At 33.0% G+C, this 18757-nt stretch overlaps 2 protein-coding genes across 2 annotated transcripts; both read left to right on the forward strand.

Annotated features, from left to right (window-relative positions):
* The first annotated feature begins 2417 nt into the window (after positions 1–2417).
* LOC136269616 (uncharacterized) lies at positions 2418–12876 on the forward strand. Its single transcript, XM_034476106.2, has 7 exons — positions 2418–3080; positions 3547–3631; positions 7380–7565; positions 8916–9066; positions 12219–12370; positions 12589–12711; positions 12815–12876. The coding sequence occupies exons 1-7, from the start codon at positions 2787–2789 to the stop codon at positions 12874–12876; spliced, it is 1053 nt and encodes a 350-aa protein (XP_034331997.2). The 5' UTR covers positions 2418–2786.
* Positions 12877–12963: 87 nt separating this feature from the next.
* On the forward strand, positions 12964–18486 carry LOC136269757 (fibronectin type III domain-containing protein 1-like). Its single transcript, XM_066070824.1, has 6 exons — positions 12964–13109; positions 14068–14219; positions 15665–15784; positions 16235–16382; positions 16897–17048; positions 18026–18486. Exons 1-6 carry the CDS (start codon positions 13051–13053, stop codon positions 18157–18159), a joined length of 765 nt encoding a protein of 254 aa, XP_065926896.1. The 5' UTR covers positions 12964–13050; the 3' UTR covers positions 18160–18486.
* Positions 18487–18757: the final 271 nt, after the last annotated feature.

The raw sequence follows: 18757 nt of genomic DNA on the forward strand, positions 1-18757 counted from the left end.
TTGATTTTCTTCCACCGGTGACGGACGTTTGAGGACAGCTGAAGTTTCTACAGTTGACCGTTGTTTCCTGGTGATGAACAGAGAAAACTGTCTGCATAGTCCATGGCTGCTGGAAGTTTTGTTGTCCATCGTTGTTACGTTGAGACTGAGTTGATGTTCAATGCGGGAAACTCGCTGGCTGAAGAGGTTTAGGATCTGACTACTGCAAAACATATGCAGCAGCCCGGGCGTTGTAATTACCCGGATTCTCCACCAATTGTAACAGCGTAGATTGTACGGTGCTAGAGAATTCTTCTGGATCTGCATAGGGCGTGTGCAGTACGAACCGGGTGAGGGAATGTTGGCGTAAAGGGTATAAAGAATAAGGTTGTGGCGCGTTGTGGGCCGTAAGGTAAAAACGAAGGGTAGGTTTGCCGTATTCCCGAAGGTCCACCAGTATACAGTTCCAGAGAATATCACATATCCAGGCAATTGATGCAGGATTCCGTTTTTTATTTGTCGAGACTCAACGATGGCAACATTATAACAATTTAACAGGCAGACATATTACAAACAAGTCGGATATGGCCAGTAGTGACCTCCGGACTCAAGACTCTGGATGAGTCGGACGTGGCCGAGGCTGGCCATCGTATTCCAGACTGCCGATTGACAATTGTACATAACTATTTATAAGAACCTGAACAATAAGTATAAATTGACAAGTGATGACATAAGTAAGCTGAGTGAAAGGTTCACAGATATAAAATAATTAAATAAACTCAATGAGTCTTTGATGTCCAAGAAATGAAAAACTGATCATTGCACAATGTTGTTTTAAGAGATTAACAGTCCTTGAGACATGACACTCTGTCTCTTTGAAATCACATTAAGAGTCCGAAAAGTGTCAATTACTAAATTAATAAGTAACTTTGTAAGAAAAAAACCTTGAGAAAATATTACGAAACAGATGTTGAATTTTAAAAGAAAAGTCCAAAATAAAGTTATAATTAAACAGTGAATTTTGCACGGTGAAAAAAGCTGTAACTTTAGTGAAAGCATCCTCAAATAATGTAGATTCAAATTCGTTCAAATCAAAATCTGGAGGAATAGGTTGGGATCATATTGGGGATCCGATTATACAAAGGATGTTAAAAAAAACTGAAATGTTATGATATGTGGGTTTACTTATATGGAAGCATTTTGACATATTGCTGATTCTTTAAAATTGGACAATAAGGCTATTCTTTAAAAATAACTTTGGATCTTGAATGATTCTTGGGCCTCACAAGGGGTTCAGAGTTTTATGTATGTTTATATCCCATACATGTAACTATATAAACAATTGTTTAGGATATTTTTGAGAACTGTAATGCTCAACATGTGATATTACTATAAAATCATCATGTTAGAAAAGGGACTTGATTATAAAGCTAAGAATATCCAGGGGGAACAAATGAATTTTTATTTATACAGGATCAATATGTATTATACGGCATTGTCCAGATAGTTTGTATTACATTGTATACTGAATGAGTCAATTAAGCTGATTTTATCATACCTATTGTTCCTCAGGTGAGCGATGTGGCCCATTGGCCTCTTGTTAAGCAATCTATTTACGATTCATGTTTTAAAATTTTACAACTTTGTATATTCGAATGTTGGAATCGCAAATCAAAATTTTATGACGCGCCATGGCATCTAAAAAATTAAAAGCTTTCATGAAAGGAAACGTGAGATTTGTGTCCGTTAATTGCACGTGATTTTTTTTTCTTTAGCACCAAAAAAATTACTTCAACTGATAGCAGCGTATATTCGGTACAAAGTTTATTTACATTGAATGTCAAAAAATACATTTAAAATAAACGATTAATTTGCCCTGAGAGTCGTAAAAACACAATAGTAAAAAAAACAATCATAGTAAAAATCGTGTTTCGTTGCAATTATATTCATCTAGAACACAGGAGTTGTTGATATGGCGAATTTCCTTTTTATATATGCCAAGTAATGACAAAGGTTATGAAGAAGATGGAAATTTAAAGTCACTGATAACTGGACCGTGAAATTACCAAAAAGTTACATAAAAAAAATTAAATAGCTGAAAGTTTACACTACATGCAATATTGGTTATTGATCTGTGCCATTATGAATAGTCTGGAATCAATATAAAACGGTTAAATATGGATATGTCAATTTCAAAGCACTCCCTGAAGGTCTGTCGAATCGTTTGATTATTTTTGTATTTGACATATCGCATCAGACAAACTATCTAAAGGGCTATTGTTCTTTAACACGATTCCATATGTTTATTTTCCCTTTTGTTTCGTTTTTCTTTTTGGTTGTTATTGTAGACTACCTCACCGTGACGTGTTTATTTGTTTAAATTTGAATTTAAATGGACTTTTCTCAAGTCTCTTTATCAAACTTAAAAGAGTATTGTATATTACCTCACCATGACGTGTTTATTTGTTTAAATTTGAATTTAAATGGACTTTTCTCAAGTCTCTTTATCAAACTTAAAAGAGTATTGGATTAATGCATGATTGTACACACAGCATGACTTACAAGGAACAATTGATGCCGTATCAAATGACTATTAACTATCCGCAGCTAGTTTTAGTATTGACAGGTTTTGCATCATATTCTACCTTTTTCTCTCCTCTGTGATCGTGAACCAATCATTAGTTGGCTGCAAGGACTTAACTAACGCACGCATTTTCTTCATAATGCGATAAAATATAGGACCTATGCTGCTTTCCGTTTGAAGGTTTTCGTGAATTTAGAACCTAACGGAAATTAATTATCATAAGATGACAAAGTTTACGGCCATTTTCGTTCTCCTGTCCATCCATGCTTCTGAAGCAGGGATCTACAGCTTATTTACGCCGGCGTCACGATTGTCTGGATTCATCATGGAAAAAATTTCTCCGATTGGAATGGATATGTGTGTTAGAGAATGTTCGAAAAGGGTTTCCTGCGCTTCTGTTAATTTCCACCGCGGAAGATTAGAGTGTGAGTTGTCCTATAGTGACGTCACAGTAAATCCATCTAACATGACTTCAGACTCTGAGTTTATCTACATGGGAAGGAACCAAATACCACAAGTATATGTTTCTGTTAATTTCAATATACATTGAAAAAAAATCAGTTAGTTGTATTCAATAGTGGTTTAAATTAACTATGAATTAATTATGAAAAGAAATTTCAAAATATATTTTTTTATTTGAAATAATTGTACGGAAGATGAATTTTCATATTTGATATTAGTATTGTTTATAATATATGCAGGCGTATTCATCTTCAAACTTTATAGATATAAATTACCTTTAAAGGAAAAGGAACACTTAAGAATTAGTTTTAAAAGTATTGAGATTGACACTCAAATTAATTTTGCGTGTGAGTTTCTCTCCGATTTATCACATTGTTGAGTAAATAAAGATCCGCAGAACAACACGTAGGACGATAGTTGCGTCGCAATATATCTGTTATCTGTAGAATTATGATACAAAAAAACGCAGTTTCAAAAAGCTTGTCAAATGTTGTTGGCATGGTAGTTTCGTTTCTTTTCAGGAGTATTTCGACGCTTGTAGTGCGTCGTGCTCCACAAGACGGCGTTGCGTCACTGCGTCAACTGGACACAAATGCGTCCAGTCAGGTTAGTTCAATTTACTTACTTCTATTGCGTTTTTCTGTTATTTATTTATTTATTTATTTATTTTTATTTATTTATTTATTTATTTATTTATTTATTTATTTATTTATTTATTTTTACGAATAAATATTCTATGACTGAATAAGTACAATAAATGCAATGAATGGAACTAAATGAAATATGATACGGTAAAGATGAGATATTCTATTGTTTATTGGTCAACAGCTGTACAGCTCGTGGACATTTGCAAGACGATTGATATACACATGTTAATATATATATATATATATATATATATATATATATATATATATATATATATATATATATATATATATATATATATATATATATATATAAACGGGTCGATTGAAAAAAAGGCAAGTTTATACTTTGAATTTTCTTATAACAAGAGCATTCTTGATATATTTGCCTATATTGCACAAATCTTATATATGGGTTGACAATATATAATTGATTTAATAAAATAATTTTATAAGACACATCTATTCTTTTAAAAGTGAGTTATATAAATGATTCATTTAAAAGGGAATTAAAATAAATCGAAAACGATTAACAGCGATTAAATTCTCATATCAAGGGAGTTTTTGGTGGGTGTCAATTATAGCATAACGATTTCTAGAGATGATTCACATTGATTTCCTTGTCGATTATGTAAAGCATAAAGCATTAGTTTGCATGGGTTTAAATTTTGTTTAAATTTTTTCATTAATTATTAAAAAGATATAAAGATTACTTGGAAAGGCTTACCGATTAATCGGGGACTTTAGTCGAGCGATAGTCGAGTGCTCGTTGATTAATTTATAACTGCGTGTCATTTTCAAATTAATTCGTGCTACTGTCACATCGTGTCTTTAAATTTAGGAAAAAATTTGAAAAAATAACTTTATGTAATAAATGATTTTGATTTAAAATAAATTAAATTTTTTTTAATCTCAATATCCTTATATCCTATATCGTTATATGGATGTTTGATATAGTTGACGGTTTGTTACTGTCATTTTTTCATTGCATTGAGATACATGTACATAACGCTTAAAAGCCTTTTAAGAGGTTATAATAGATGTTCTATGTGGAAAGACATGTTTAAATCATGATAATGATAATTCATGCATGTAACAAAGGCGAAGTGCTAAAATTCACTTTCAATTAACAAGGTCAATGACCTTCTTTTCTTGACCTTCTTTTCTTCCTTGTGGTTTTTGAATCGCTCAAAATTTTACACCATTACAAAGATTTACTTATTTTGAAATTATAACAAACCATAGAATAAGTAAAATTTGGGAAGGTAAACAGTTAAAAAATGTTTATTTTTCTTACTGTATATTGCAACAAATGGTTTCAACGTCAAAGATGAATATTGATTAAAATCTTTCACCATCCATTTTTTTTAAATTGAACCAATTTTTGACAAAATATTACAAAAAAGATTAGCAGGGACCCTAAACCATTAATTGTCTATTGTCGGCATTCTTTTGAGTTACTAAATGTAACTAATATTTTATTGAAACAAATTATGCAACATTATTTCCAAAATCCCCATGAGAAATAACTTTTGTAAGTGTATTGTCCAAAAAGATGTTTAGGCAAATAAAAAATAGGAAAGTTAAACAAAATTTCCTCTGTTTCATTAAAATCTGCATTTGTCATTGCATATCTTCATCAAATAAAACAAAATATGGATTAAAATCGATACATATTAATAACATTGTTATTATGTCTGTTTAAAACAAAATTTGATTTCATATCATTATTTGAACACCGATTTGAATTAGACGCTAAAAAATGCAAGTACATCTATGGCATGGTTAAATAGACAGTCATTAACGGACTTTCAAAATGCAGAGAACGAAAGTTGTTATTTTTATTCGAAGCCCATAAATATACTAAGTTTGAGAAAAAATAAGATGTTTAGAATGTTATTAAATTTATTACACATTAAGAAAGTTTTAGTCAATGGTCGTCGTGACCGAGCGATAGTCGAGTAGTCGTGACCGAGCGATTGTCGAGTAGTCGTGATCGAGCGATAGTCAAGTAGTCGTGACCGAGCAATAGTCAAGTCGTCGTGACCGAGTGAAAGTCAAGTCGTGGTGACCGAGTGATAGTCGAGTAGTCGTAACTGAGCGATTGTCGAGTAGTCGTAAACGAGCGATTGTCGAGTAGTCGTGACCGAGCGATTGTCGAGGAGTCGTGACCGAGCGATTGTCGAGTAGTCGTGATCGAGCGATTGTCGAGGAGTCGTGACCGAGCAATAGTCAAGTCGTCGTGACCGAGTGAAAGTCAAGTCGTCGTGACCGAGTGATAGTCGAGTAGTCGTAACCGAGCGATTGTCGAGTAGTCGTAACCGAGCGATTGTCGAGTAGTCGTAACCGAGCGATTGTCGAGTAGTCGTGACCGAGCGGTAGTCAAGTCGTCGTGACCGAGCGATTGTCGAGTAGTCGTAACCGAGCGATTGCCGAGTAGTCGTGACCGAGCGGTAGTCAAGTACACGAATACTCGCTGACATGCTTACTTGTACCATTTGCTCTTTTTCTTTCTAACTGAAAAAAAACCCACCTAAAATCTGCATTTTAAATTCTAAACTTTGATATCAATTTCCATTTAATAGACCCCTTCATGATAACTGCGGTACTGCTATCTTACAGGGCAAAATGATATACTTTGCCGAAATTTCAGTAGGTAGATAATTAAATGACGAAAATTAAACAATTGACGTTACGTCATATTTCACCAAACTATGTAATTTTGCCCTGCAAAAGAGCAGTACTGCAGTTACCGTGAAGGGGTTAATTATTTATTATCGAAGGATGAAATATTGCTTTGTATTTTCTGCACACAATGACATGATTCATCGATCTTTTCCTCTGTTAAATCAAGTGTAAATAATTGCATCGAAAAGGAGAAGATGTAGGGGCAAAACGCCAGCATCAAAAATTATTATTTCTATGAATCTTTTGACATTGATTCCTCAATGTTTATTCTGCAGGGATTTTTGGTGAAAGGCCGTCTATATATTAATATTTAGGCCTTTTATTTTTGTTCAGATTAAACACAGCCAAAATTTATTCATGGGTAGGGAAGGAGCAGTGAGAGCCGGAGTAGGTGATTGTTGAATTTCAGGTTTTATTTTCTTTGTACTGTATTAGAAGTTTTAAGAAAATACGTTTTGGACCAACAGACTGTCCAATAGAGCAAGAAAATTGTAATAATTTGTAACAATGTTTCTTTCTTCATACTTTGAAAATAATGCCATTCAAAATAACAACGACGTTTAAGGGCCCTTATTGAATTTTTTATTTTATAATCAATTTAAAGTTGTTTCGTATAACTTTCTCCGATATATGAAATGTATAAAAACCCTCCCATAATTCATCGCGTTCTTTTTTTACCTTGCCTAGGACAGTCTCGTGAACCGCTTAAGAATGAATGATGTACGTGAGCGCAGTAAATAATTCAATAATTATATATTCAATCAATATTCTAAAAATATGTTATTCATGTATTTTCCGGCTTTTCGTTTTTTCTTATTTTGACCAACACAAAACAATATTCTTTCTTATCTTGATTTATATTCTTTTTTTAAAAATTCAAACTTTTGCCGTTACTTTACATAACACTTCAGTATCCTTTTGTTACATTATTAGGAAACATATATATATTTCAGTCATAGTTTAGGAATGTTTTCTCTAATTTCTGATACAGGAATCATTATCAAAATCAAAATTTTCAGACTGCCCTACTGATCATCCGGACTCAAATTCCACAGGGGTCAAGGTCACATCCACCAAGATCGGGACAGTCCTAACTTACACGTGCAACTCGGATCCTTCAATAACCTTGACCTCTAAATGCAGAGGTGATGGAACTTGGACATCCTCTGCTACTTCGTGCATCGTGTCACTGCCGGAATTACCTGGTATACAAGATTAATTCTACAGTTTTTAACGATGTTCTAGCTTGTGCAAATCGACCAATCTCACGAAGTTTGTTAAACCGTGTATAAATTACAGTAAATTATGAAACGGCGATCTATACAATTGATTTGTCTTCATTAACGATTGTTGGTAATTAAGAAGTAGAAAAAATCCCTTAAAATCGTTGTTTTCTTTAATAAGGGTACATAGACCATTTTTATTTTGACTGATCTATTGTTGTTAGGGGAAAAAAAAGCAATGCTGGAGAGAGCAATTAAATTTCAAAGTAAATGAAACACCCGTGTGTACATTTAATCTCTGGGAAGCAAAATGTGGAGTTGACATTATGTGACACTGTGCAATTTTCAAACTGACAGCTGTGACCAACAATTTTTCAAGAAAAGGGATGTTGTTAATTATCCGATATTGCAAAACAAATTTATTGATCAGCGGGAAATGACTAAGGAAATTGCAAGTAGTTTTATAATTTATGGGAACTTTTTAAAAATTTAAACATTCACTTGTTCTGTTAATTGGACCCTCGACCCAAAGTCCGCTCCTTCAAAGTGTTTATGTTCTAATTCAAGTCTTTTAACATCTGAGGGTTTATGTCCTAAGTCAGCTAACCTCAAAGTGTTAATGTCCTAATTGCGCTAACCTCAAAGTGTTTATGTTCTAAGTCCGTTAACCTCAAAGTGTTAATGTCCTAATTGCGCTAACCTCAAAGTGTTTATGTCCTAAGTCAGCTCACCTCAAAGTGTTAATGTCCTAAGTGCGCTAACCTCAAAGTGTTTATGTTCTAAGTCAGCTAACCTCAAAGTGTTAATGTCATAAGTGCGCTAACCTCAAAGTGTTTATGTCCTAAGTCCGTTAACCTCAAAGTGTTAATGTCCTAAGTCAGCTTACCTCAAAGTGTTAATGTCATAAGTGCGCTAACCTCAAAGTGTTATGTCCTAAGTCCGTTAACCTCAAAGTGTTTATGTCCTAAGTCCGTTAACCTCAAAGTGTTTATGTCCTAAGTCAGCTAACCTCAACGTGTTTATGTCCTAATTTAAGTCTTTTTACTTCTGAGTGTTTATGTCCTACATCCGCTAACTTCAAAGTGTTTATGAACTTCAAGTAAGTCAGCTAACTTTAAGGTGTTTAAGTCAATTTTTTATTAGATTTTCTTCAATAGAAGACTAGTACAAAATTTAACAACAACCCCCCCCCCCCCCCAAAAAAAAAGCAGAGGGGCGAACAATCAAAACGAAAATTAAAATATTGGCGTATTTCCTTGTTTATAACAATTTTTTATTTCAATGGGGAATATTTCATGCGATTATCTGATTCATTGTATTCTTTGACTTCAGACTGCTTCAATACTACAACCCCCTGCTGGGTCCAGCATAACTTCACTTATGACAACACCTGGGACGGATGTACCGGGGGAACTCGTTATGTCCGGAGAACTCAGTATCCTTCCGCACCGTATGTGGGCGTGGTCCTGTGTAGTCCTACCAGGTAAACGCCTAACTAGAACGCTTCACGCCCTTCAGAAATATGATGTCATTATTTTTGGCTTTTTCCCGCTATTTTTGTATTAAATTTCATTATTCTCATGGGTTGTTTTTTTTTATGCTCTCCTTTTTGGGATAAAACGGCTTAAAAGCATTTTTATTTTTCAGATAACATTTAGCGCAAGGGAAAAAAAATCATTAAAGATTTTTTCGAGCAAGACTAACATCTGACAGATAGGTTTTTGCCCGTTCAAACCTGTATACATGTATTTCCCATTCGATAAAAAGATATGACAAATTTATGCATGTATTTTTGAATAACGTCATATACTGACAATGAGTGAATTATAATGAGTTTAAATAGATGAAAATTAATCTTCTATCAACTCTTTTGCAAAATAGCAATATAATATGATATACCTGAATGACTTTTAAAACGTCACAAGTTGAATCATTGAGGCCGAAAACTCTTTTCAAACAGTATATAGTCCTTTACGTCACATTAAATATGTGAAGTAACTGCTTCAACTGATTCAATTATTTTTATATCAGTGCACTCACTATCTTGATAGTCAAGTATAGAACTTTGTTTCGCTTTAGAATGACGAAACGCCATTGGTTAATCATATCGACAGTATCGCATTTTTCTTTATATTATAATACATGTATATCTAAATTTTTGGCGTTTAACCATTTGGGTCTTCGACAAAAAACAAAAACAAAAATATATGTCAACTCGCCCACTATGAACTTTTTCAACCATACATATTTCCATAGACAGTAACAAGCCTGATAAGTAAAAGTATTTCAGAAATGCAAAATGTCACTGCGATATACTTTGAGGGAAACGTTCGTTTGTAAACTTTGCATCTGATCTTTTTATTTAAGTAATTAAACCGAATTTACGTATATTACGTAATTATACATTAATTAAACATCTTTGTTGCAGTCAGAACAGTGAAACAAGCTCTCCCCTTAAAACTGGAATAATATTAGTTCTAACGCATTTCTATTTACTAAGATAACGTTTTTACAATTCATGTCTATATAAGGACCAATGAAAACAAATTGTCATTATTTGCCTGTAGTCGGTAAATATTTAAATTCCTTTGCACTGTGTGTAAAAAGAAAGTGTGTGCAAATGCAAATGCGTATAAATAAATATACGATAGAGAATTTAAATATAAACATTGATTTTTTAATGGATGCATTAAAGAGTTCCAAAACTGGACTGAAATATTCCGCCAAATTGGTGCAGCGAAAAGAATTGATGACTTATTTCAGACATTTTTTTCATGTTAAACAAGATCCAAGTTTTTTCATTTTAGAAATCCATTGTTGTCATTCATAGATTGTGATGGCGCATTACTTCTATAACTTACTGCTATTTGACATATTTTTACTTAAAATGTAGCAGTTTTATTTTCAGGATTTACATATTTGTAATAATATTATATTATTCATTTTAAAAGCTCAAGTGAGCTTTCCTGATCACATTTTGTCTGTCGTCCGTCTAGCTATCAGTCTGTCGGTCCGTAAATTTTTCCACATTTTTAGCATCTTTTCCAGAAACACGGGGCCAATTTCAACCAAATTTGACACAAAGCATTCTTAGGCATAAGGAATTTAAAGTTATAAAAAATTAAGACCACGCCCTTTTCCAAAGGTAGATCATTGGAAATTATTCGAAAATTTTGAGAAATTTTAAAAAATCTTCCCCTCAAGAACCATTTCACCAGAAAATCTGAAACTTATGTGAAAGCATCCTCAGCTGGTGTAGATTCAAGTTTGTTCAATTCATGGCCCCCAGTGGTAGGATGGGGCAGCGATGGGGTTTATATTTTGACATAGGAATATATAGAGAAAAATATTCAAAAACCTTCTTCTTAAAAACCAATTGGCCAGAAAAGCTGAAACTTTAGTTTGAGTAGCCTTAGCTAGAGTAAATTCATATTCGTTAAAATAAAATGTCGGAGAAGTAGGTTGGGCTACATTCAGGATCCCATTTAACAAAGAAAAACATTATAATTATTCAAAAAACTGAAATGTTTAAATATATTTTTTAATTTATTTTTTACTAATTGCTGTTTCTTTAAAATAGTTTTGACTTTAGCCTTTTGACAATTCTTGGGCCTCACAAGGGGTTCAGAGTTTGATGTAGGTTTATATTTCATATATATAGACAATTGTTTTGGACCTTTTTGAGAACTGCAATGCTCAACATATGAATTTGACTGTAAACTCATCCTGTTTGAAAAGGGACTTGGTTATCAACATCAGAATATTCAAGGGGAAAATGGATTTTTATTTATTCAAGATCTACATTTATTTTACTAAATGTACATTATACATATATTTTGTACATGTATTATGACTCCATTAAGCTGAATTAATCATGCTTATTGTTGTTCATGTGAGCGATGTGGCCCATGGGCCTCTTGTTTTCTCGTAAGCACAATCTGTGAAAATATTTAGACAGATTTCGGTAAACCAATTTTCTTGAATCGCAAAAATTGCAACTGAGAATTGAAATTTAGTTTATTCCTGCAAAATCCAGTTATTTTTATTTTTTCCCAATCCACGTTTAAAAACAAAACGAATTAAAGGATCGTAGTCACGATTTTGTCAAGATAAAAACAGGAAACAGAGCCTTATTCCTTGTTTGGTATTCAAGACTTTTATGTTTAAATAAAAAGTACCATACTTTAAAGATTTTAAGATATGATTCACAGTAAAAAAATGTTGAATTGTGTACATAATCAACTCCTCAAATATAACTTATGTAAACAAAATCATTGTAAAAAAAAACCTTGTTTACATCACAAACAATTGTAAGCTTTGCATATCATCTATTGATACATGTAACTCAACAAAATGGCATTCTCTTTTTAATACCTTAACAAATGCTGGTCAAGCATAAAAGCATTCTCTAAGAAACAGAAAGTCTGAAATTGGAAACAAGTTTAATTTTCTTTAACTCATTTTGTGACTGTACACTTGTAAAAAAAAAAATCCATGTTTCAATTTAAAAGCTAATAAAAGATACGCTGTGGAACAAAAATAGTAGTTTGACATGAAATGTAAACAAACAGTTCTTGTTTTTACAAAAATACTAATAGCCTCTGAAATAATTTTTAAAAAAATATTAAATTTCAGATACAAAATTTTGTTGGGGCCTGCTCTCACTGATACATTCCTCAATGTTGGTGATGGTTCTGGATCAGGGGCGGATCACTGTGAACTTGTAGGCGGCCTGGAGGCTGATGCAGTGATGGCAAATGATTATACAACAGCCCCAGCTCTTACAGGTACGTCTCTCTCTCTCTCTCTCTCTCTCTCTCTCTCTCTCTCTCTCTCTCTCTCTCTCTCTCTCTCTCTCTCTCTCTCTCTCTCTCTCTCTCTTCTAACACAAAACAAAACTTTCTCCAGTTTTGTAAATTTAAAAAGACACGAACCCCTTGTTTGCCAATTAGTAGAAAAAGAGTGAATGTGAGTAAAAATAAATACAGCAATATTTTGTTTTAAGGATATTACCGTTCAAGCTGGGGCCAGGCTTTCACTATTGGGTTAATTGGCTACTCGGAAACATCTTATTTCTATAATTCATGGCAAGAATGTGGAGTGACTATTCCACCGCCATCAGAACCTGGTAAGTAGGAAAAGGTACATTAAAAATATTGAAGAATTCTAAAGTAACTCTTAAGTGAAATCTGCAGAATTTAACTTAAATTTTATTCTTATCTGTAAAACAGCCTGTTTCAACACTACGACATCGTGCTGGTATGAGTATAGCTTTGTCCATGATATAGAATAACTAAAAAAGATCGTTGGAACAACAATCATATAAAACATTGTATATAATATATCGCATTTATTTAATCTAATCCACCTTTTAGCCTGTTTCAACACCCCGACATCATGTTGGTATGAGTATAGCTTTGTCCATGATACTGCGTGGAACGGATGTACAGGCGGGACGAGATACGTCATGAAGACCAAATATACTTCCGCTCCTATTGTCGGAGTAGAACTTTGTAACTCAACAAGGTAAACTAATGAAAGCAACGTAGTTACTTTATATGCGGACCCAGAGGTCGGGAGGTCCGCCTCCCCACCGGAAAATGACAAATTCAAATTTTATTAAACTCACAAAGTAACTTAGGAACATAGTAAAAAGGATACACAATATTCCCTCGGACCCTAACCCCCATCCCTGGTAAATTTTTCTGGATCTGCACATAAATTCTTTTGTCACAAAAAATTACGAACCTTTGGATGGTGTCAAATCTTAGGGTGGTACTTTGTTGGATATCGGGAAAACACTCTAATATTTGCATCATGCTAACACTTATGTCAGACAGGAAGATCTTAATCCATTAATTAGTATGTGTATATATACACTCAATGATGGTAAACATCGGGAATCTTAACTAAGTGAACCGTATAAAAATCTTTGAATCGAATTTTCATTTCTTGACACACTGGTTAATGCATGGTATTGGCCCAAAGCGAAGAAAGCATAGAGATAGCTAATAGTACATTTTAAAGAATTAAACATTTTTAAAAAAAAAAATGATCTCTTGAAATATATGAATATATAAACAAGCACATTCAAAATACGTAAGAAATCAATCAGAATAATCAAATTTTGAATTACAACTAGATGCATCGAAAAGAAAAGAAAACCACCCCCCCCCCCCCCATCCCAAAAAAAAAGTCACCTTTTCTTTAAATCAAGACAAGTATAATTTTATTTACAAAATGCGATAATTTAAGTACAATACCATTCGTGATTGCTGAATACGGGGTTATTTTATAACTTATACCTTCTAATTTTTTAACAAATCACAATGGAAGAAATGATTTCATCCGCTTTTGAATTTCAACCTGTAATGTTTAAAATGAAATAATTTATAAAAATACTAATTGGGCAATAATAAAACGAAGGCAAAAATTTTCAAGTATATTCTTTATACAAGTATATTCTTCTCTTTTAAAATGATAGGTACCAGCTTTTCCTGGGAGCAAATTTAACGGATACGTTTCTGAACATTGGTGATGGGTCGGGCGAGGGGGCTGACCACTGTGAATTGGTAGGGGGACTGGAGGTGAATGCTGTACTCCCTGGGACTTACAGCAGCGCACCTGCGCTCACGGGTAAATTTTAAGGCTTCATCATTAATCGTTGACTACATCTTGGATTTCGTTGCTGGGCTAACCTACAACATTATCTGATGTTCATCAAAGTACAAAAAAATTTTAAACATCACCATTGATATGACTTTTTGTTTTTAAAAGAATGAACATTTCGTTTATAATATTGAATTTGCTCATTGAGAAAATTTGTGATTAGGAATATAAAGGAAACGTCAGTTTACATAAATAAGTAGAGAAAGGGAATTGCTTTAAGGTATCTCACTCCTCATGTTTTGATTTCATTGCGCAGATGATCATTATATTTAAAATGAATATGATTTTATTTATTTAATCATCACAGATAGATTATTATTTCATAATTACACAACATTCATAAAGAAAATCCATTTGAATTCAAGAAACAAACAAGTTTTTTGGAAAACTATTTTTTTTCGTGCGGAAGGTTTTTTAGACGAAAATAACAGAAACAAGCAATTTTATGAATTTTCAATATACTTTTCTTTTTATTATACTTTATTCATTATTCACATTTTTAACATTTGATAGGTTTGTAACATATTTTATAGGTTCTGTGTGACATGTACAAAATCAAATCTTGAGAATGTGATAGCCGTTTAGCATAAAATCATGCATATATATAGAACATGTCTGATTTTTTTTAAGCCAAATTTTGCGAGAATTTTACCTTTGAAGCCCTATATCTAAAATTTGACATCACTGACCCCCATGTTATATTATGTCAAAATGATACTGAATACATATTTAGGCAAACTGGATTAATCTTATAAAATTCTTGATATTCAAAAAGTTTTTATTTCAAATCAAATTGTAACTATTAAAGAAATTGTCTATTTTAAGTGCAAAAAGGTCACACAAATTTTTATGCAGCTTTGTACAATTTTTTTTCGTAATCCCTCTATTCAGGGTGACCATTGTGCATAATTAAAAACAATATTTGAAGAAATAAGTTGGCTTAATCAAAAATACTGACAACAAATCCTAATCAGGATGAAATTGCATTTTAGTATACTGTATGCAGTATTATTTTCACCCCAAGGTGAAATCGATTCTAGTCTATGTATTATTATAACATGTGAACTTTGATATACAGCTGTACTGTTTAGATAAATATATGTACGTGTTGTTGATAACAGTTTTTTTATTACTATAAAAGGTAAAATAAAAATGATACAAATTCTAAATCAGTAAAAAAAAAAAAAAGGTATGAACGGCTGCTTTAATTTTACACCATGATTAGTAAAAAGCTATGTTGGTAGTGATTTTCGGGTATAAGTAGACGCATTCCAAATTTACATAAAAATGTTAGGCAAAAGGTTTGCAAAAATAAAAATCTTGTGAAAAAGAATTCAAAGAAAAACTGCGTTCTGAATTACTGTTTTAATTAGATCTATATTAGAAACAATGTTACATGCCTTTTATTTAAGGGTATGCCCGTTCATCCGTTGGCCAGGAATTCAACATACAAGCGATTGCAGGAGGTTCAGGGTGGTACAGTAACCCGTGGTATGAGTGTGGGGTCAAGATACCCTGGCCACATGAACCAGGTTAGTTATCAAATCCTAACAGACATACAGGTACATGGTATTGAATACACACAGAGGGAACCCTTTTGAAAAGATATTGATTGAAAGTAAAAAAAAAAAAAAGAGAGAGATTGAAAAAGGAGAGAGGTAGAGATAAAGAAAATTTTAAAAGTTAAAAACTGTGTGAAATATAAACAGGCAGTAGAAGAGAAAACGGTGTTAATAATGTGACACGGGACAGTTGTATTGATACAGTTCACTGTAGCCAGGGGATGTGTCTTTGGAATTCTGGAACTAGATTTTCTTCTGTTCCATTTTAGCAAAAATACCTTTAATTCACTCTTAATAATGCATATAGCAAGTTTCTAAGGAAAAGTACTAATCAGAAGGTGTAAAAATTTCTACGTAGTGATTTTATTTAATTAAGGATTAATTAAGAATACGTAATATCATACCATCTACTTCTTACAGCCTGTATAAGTGCCACGCCCCCTTGTTGGTACGCCCACAATGTGTCAGTAGACAACAGCTTCAATGGTTGTACTGGACAGATACTTGTCAAGAGGACAAACTACACATCGGCTCCTTATCTCGCCGTGCAGCTGTGCAGTAGCACCAGGTGATGAAGGATCTAATGATATATAAATAGTGCCTGTTTGGGAGGGTAACAGTTGAAAGGTTGACAATGGTTTTCGAGGGGTGTCAATTTCAACTGTTACTCTCCCAAACAAGCACTATTTATTTTATTATACTGAATGTCTTAATTTTAAAGAAAACTTTACTGCTTTTAAATAGGAATGACGAGAATTCTACAGCGAACCGTACGCGCATAATTTACGCGCATGTAACACTTCGTTGTGTTACCCGTTGCTAAGTGTGTTGCTAACATCGAGGGTAATAGAACGGATTATAGACTGCACCTAAACCAATCAGATTTCAGTATTTAACATGAAAGTACTAGTATAACAAAAAATTATAATTAGTTCAATGAGCATTATCTTTAGAACGGACTAGTTTTATTCGTAATGAAACACCTGTAATAACATCCCTAGATGAAAGTTGAAAAATCAGTGATGCTGATTTCTAGTAATCAACGTGTTCAATCTGTTTGCATGAATTTTGTTTTATTTCAGGTACAAGTTATTCCTTGGCTCTAGCTTAGGGGCTACCTTCATGAACATCGGGGACGGTAGTGGGTCGGGCGCGGATCACTGTGAACTCGTGGGTGGGTCTGAAGCTAATGCACTCGACGCAGGAAACTACGTGAGCTCCCCATCAGTTGACGGTACGTATATGTATATATTTAAACAATAAAATGCTTTCTTTGGTTACCGTATGTAATTTTTTTCTGCAATGATTACTACCTTCATTACCCGCATTAATCATCATCGAAAGCATTTTATTGTTTATATTTTACATTTTTTTAACCAATTGATAAAAATAAGCAAAAATCTCTTAATAACTGTTACTGTACATCAGTTCCTTAGCTAAAAGAAAAGTTAAATCGTCTCGGGAATTTTAGTCTGACATCATCTGATTATTTCGTGCACTCCGTGATATTTTTAGGTCGCTGTAGGTTTCGACCAATCGATTACCGGGGCTTGTAGATTTCAGTCCTGTCAGTTTCAACCGCTGTAGATTTCGACCAATCGATAAACGCCGTGTGTTGATTTCAGTCTGGCTTAGATTTAACTTAGTAGTTTCCGTAAAAGTAGAGGGAATGATACTCAATATATATATGGAATAAGGAATCATTCTTTGAGTATTATGAGGTGATAATTTTGGTCGGGGCGTGATCAAATCCAATAAAGCCCGAAGGGCTTTATGGTAGATTTGATCATGCCCCGACCGAAATTATCACCTCATCATATTCAAAGAATGATTCCTTATTACCTATATTTATATAATTTTTAGCCATCGTACGATTAAATATTAAAATATAGATAAGCAAACCCCGCTGGCGCCTCAATTTGGCGTCATTTGTATTATGGGTTATATAGTACAAAATCGATACGTAGTGTTATCACAGACAAAGACACTGGAAAATATATATATATATATATATATATATATATATATATATATATATATATATATATATATATATATATATATATAAATTGCATGAAGGAACTTTGGATATTTCCCCTTTATACCTTCTTTGAAAGGTATGCGTTTAAGTGCGTCAAAAAATGAGGGAAGCAGAAACCTAGGTCAAAGTATAGGCACTTATAGATTAATTTTGAACAATTCTATTTACAGGCTACTATAGGAACACGGCTGGCCAGGAGTTCAGTTTCGGACCCATAGGTTATATACAGTCATCCTACTATTTCCACAGCTTTTTGGAGTGTGGAGTGTCAATTCCCGGAACAAATACCGTGGTCTATGGATAATTCTATATTTAGACATCACGCATTTCGACATCAGCATTTCGTCAATCCGAGAATTTTTTTTTCGTGTGTGAAAGCTATAGTCTCATCACTGCTTGTAAAATAATTTAACGGGGATTCTTATTTACAGATTTGTCAATATTATTTATTTAATCATATTATATACATTAACTTTATAATTTTCGTATATAATCGTTAATTTTTAATGTACAAGTCAGGTATATGCGTAAAACATATTCCTGATGCAACGATTTTGTCATGTTTGTTATTTTATGCAAATCATTGCTATACAGACTTGATTAAAGCTTTAGAGCCCTGTTGCCGCTTTCAGATTATCTCTTTTTGTTATGATATCGCATATAGCGTCTATCTTCAAGCATCGATTAACAATCGTTTTCACAACGTATCAGATATAAATGTACCTATTTGCTTGATTTCGGGGGTTTTTTTTTACTTTACATAATGTTAACTTGAAGTAAAAAGGATATAATTCTTTTTAAATAGATCAGAAAAAATGAGATAAATCATCAATATCAAATTAACTGTAAAGTTACTGTTAGTAATGTTTTGTACAATGAATCAATAAACGTTGGACGATTGT

The sequence above is a fragment of the Magallana gigas genome, chromosome 9, assembly GCF_963853765.1.
Source record: "Magallana gigas chromosome 9, xbMagGiga1.1, whole genome shotgun sequence".
Classification (NCBI taxonomy): Eukaryota; Metazoa; Mollusca; class Bivalvia; order Ostreida; family Ostreidae; genus Magallana; species Magallana gigas.

Bases quoted from the DNA above. Each gene is read 5' to 3' on its own strand.
- LOC136269616 (XM_034476106.2), top strand. From the start codon at position 2,787: ATGACAAAGTTTACGGCCATTTTCGTTCTCCTGTCCATCCATGCTTCT. The intron at 3,632-7,379 runs GTTAGTTCAATT...CAAAATTTTCAG, and splicing joins ACACAAATGCGTCCAGTCAG to ACTGCCCTACTGATCATCCG. The intron at 12,712-12,814 runs GTAAGTAGGAAA...TCTGTAAAACAG, and splicing joins TCCACCGCCATCAGAACCTG to CCTGTTTCAACACTACGACA.
- LOC136269757 (XM_066070824.1), top strand. From the start codon at position 13,051: ATGAAGACCAAATATACTTCCGCTCCTATTGTCGGAGTAGAACTTTGT. The intron at 13,110-14,067 runs GTAAACTAATGA...TTAAAATGATAG, and splicing joins GAACTTTGTAACTCAACAAG to GTACCAGCTTTTCCTGGGAG. The intron at 14,220-15,664 runs GTAAATTTTAAG...CTTTTATTTAAG, and splicing joins CAGCGCACCTGCGCTCACGG to GGTATGCCCGTTCATCCGTT.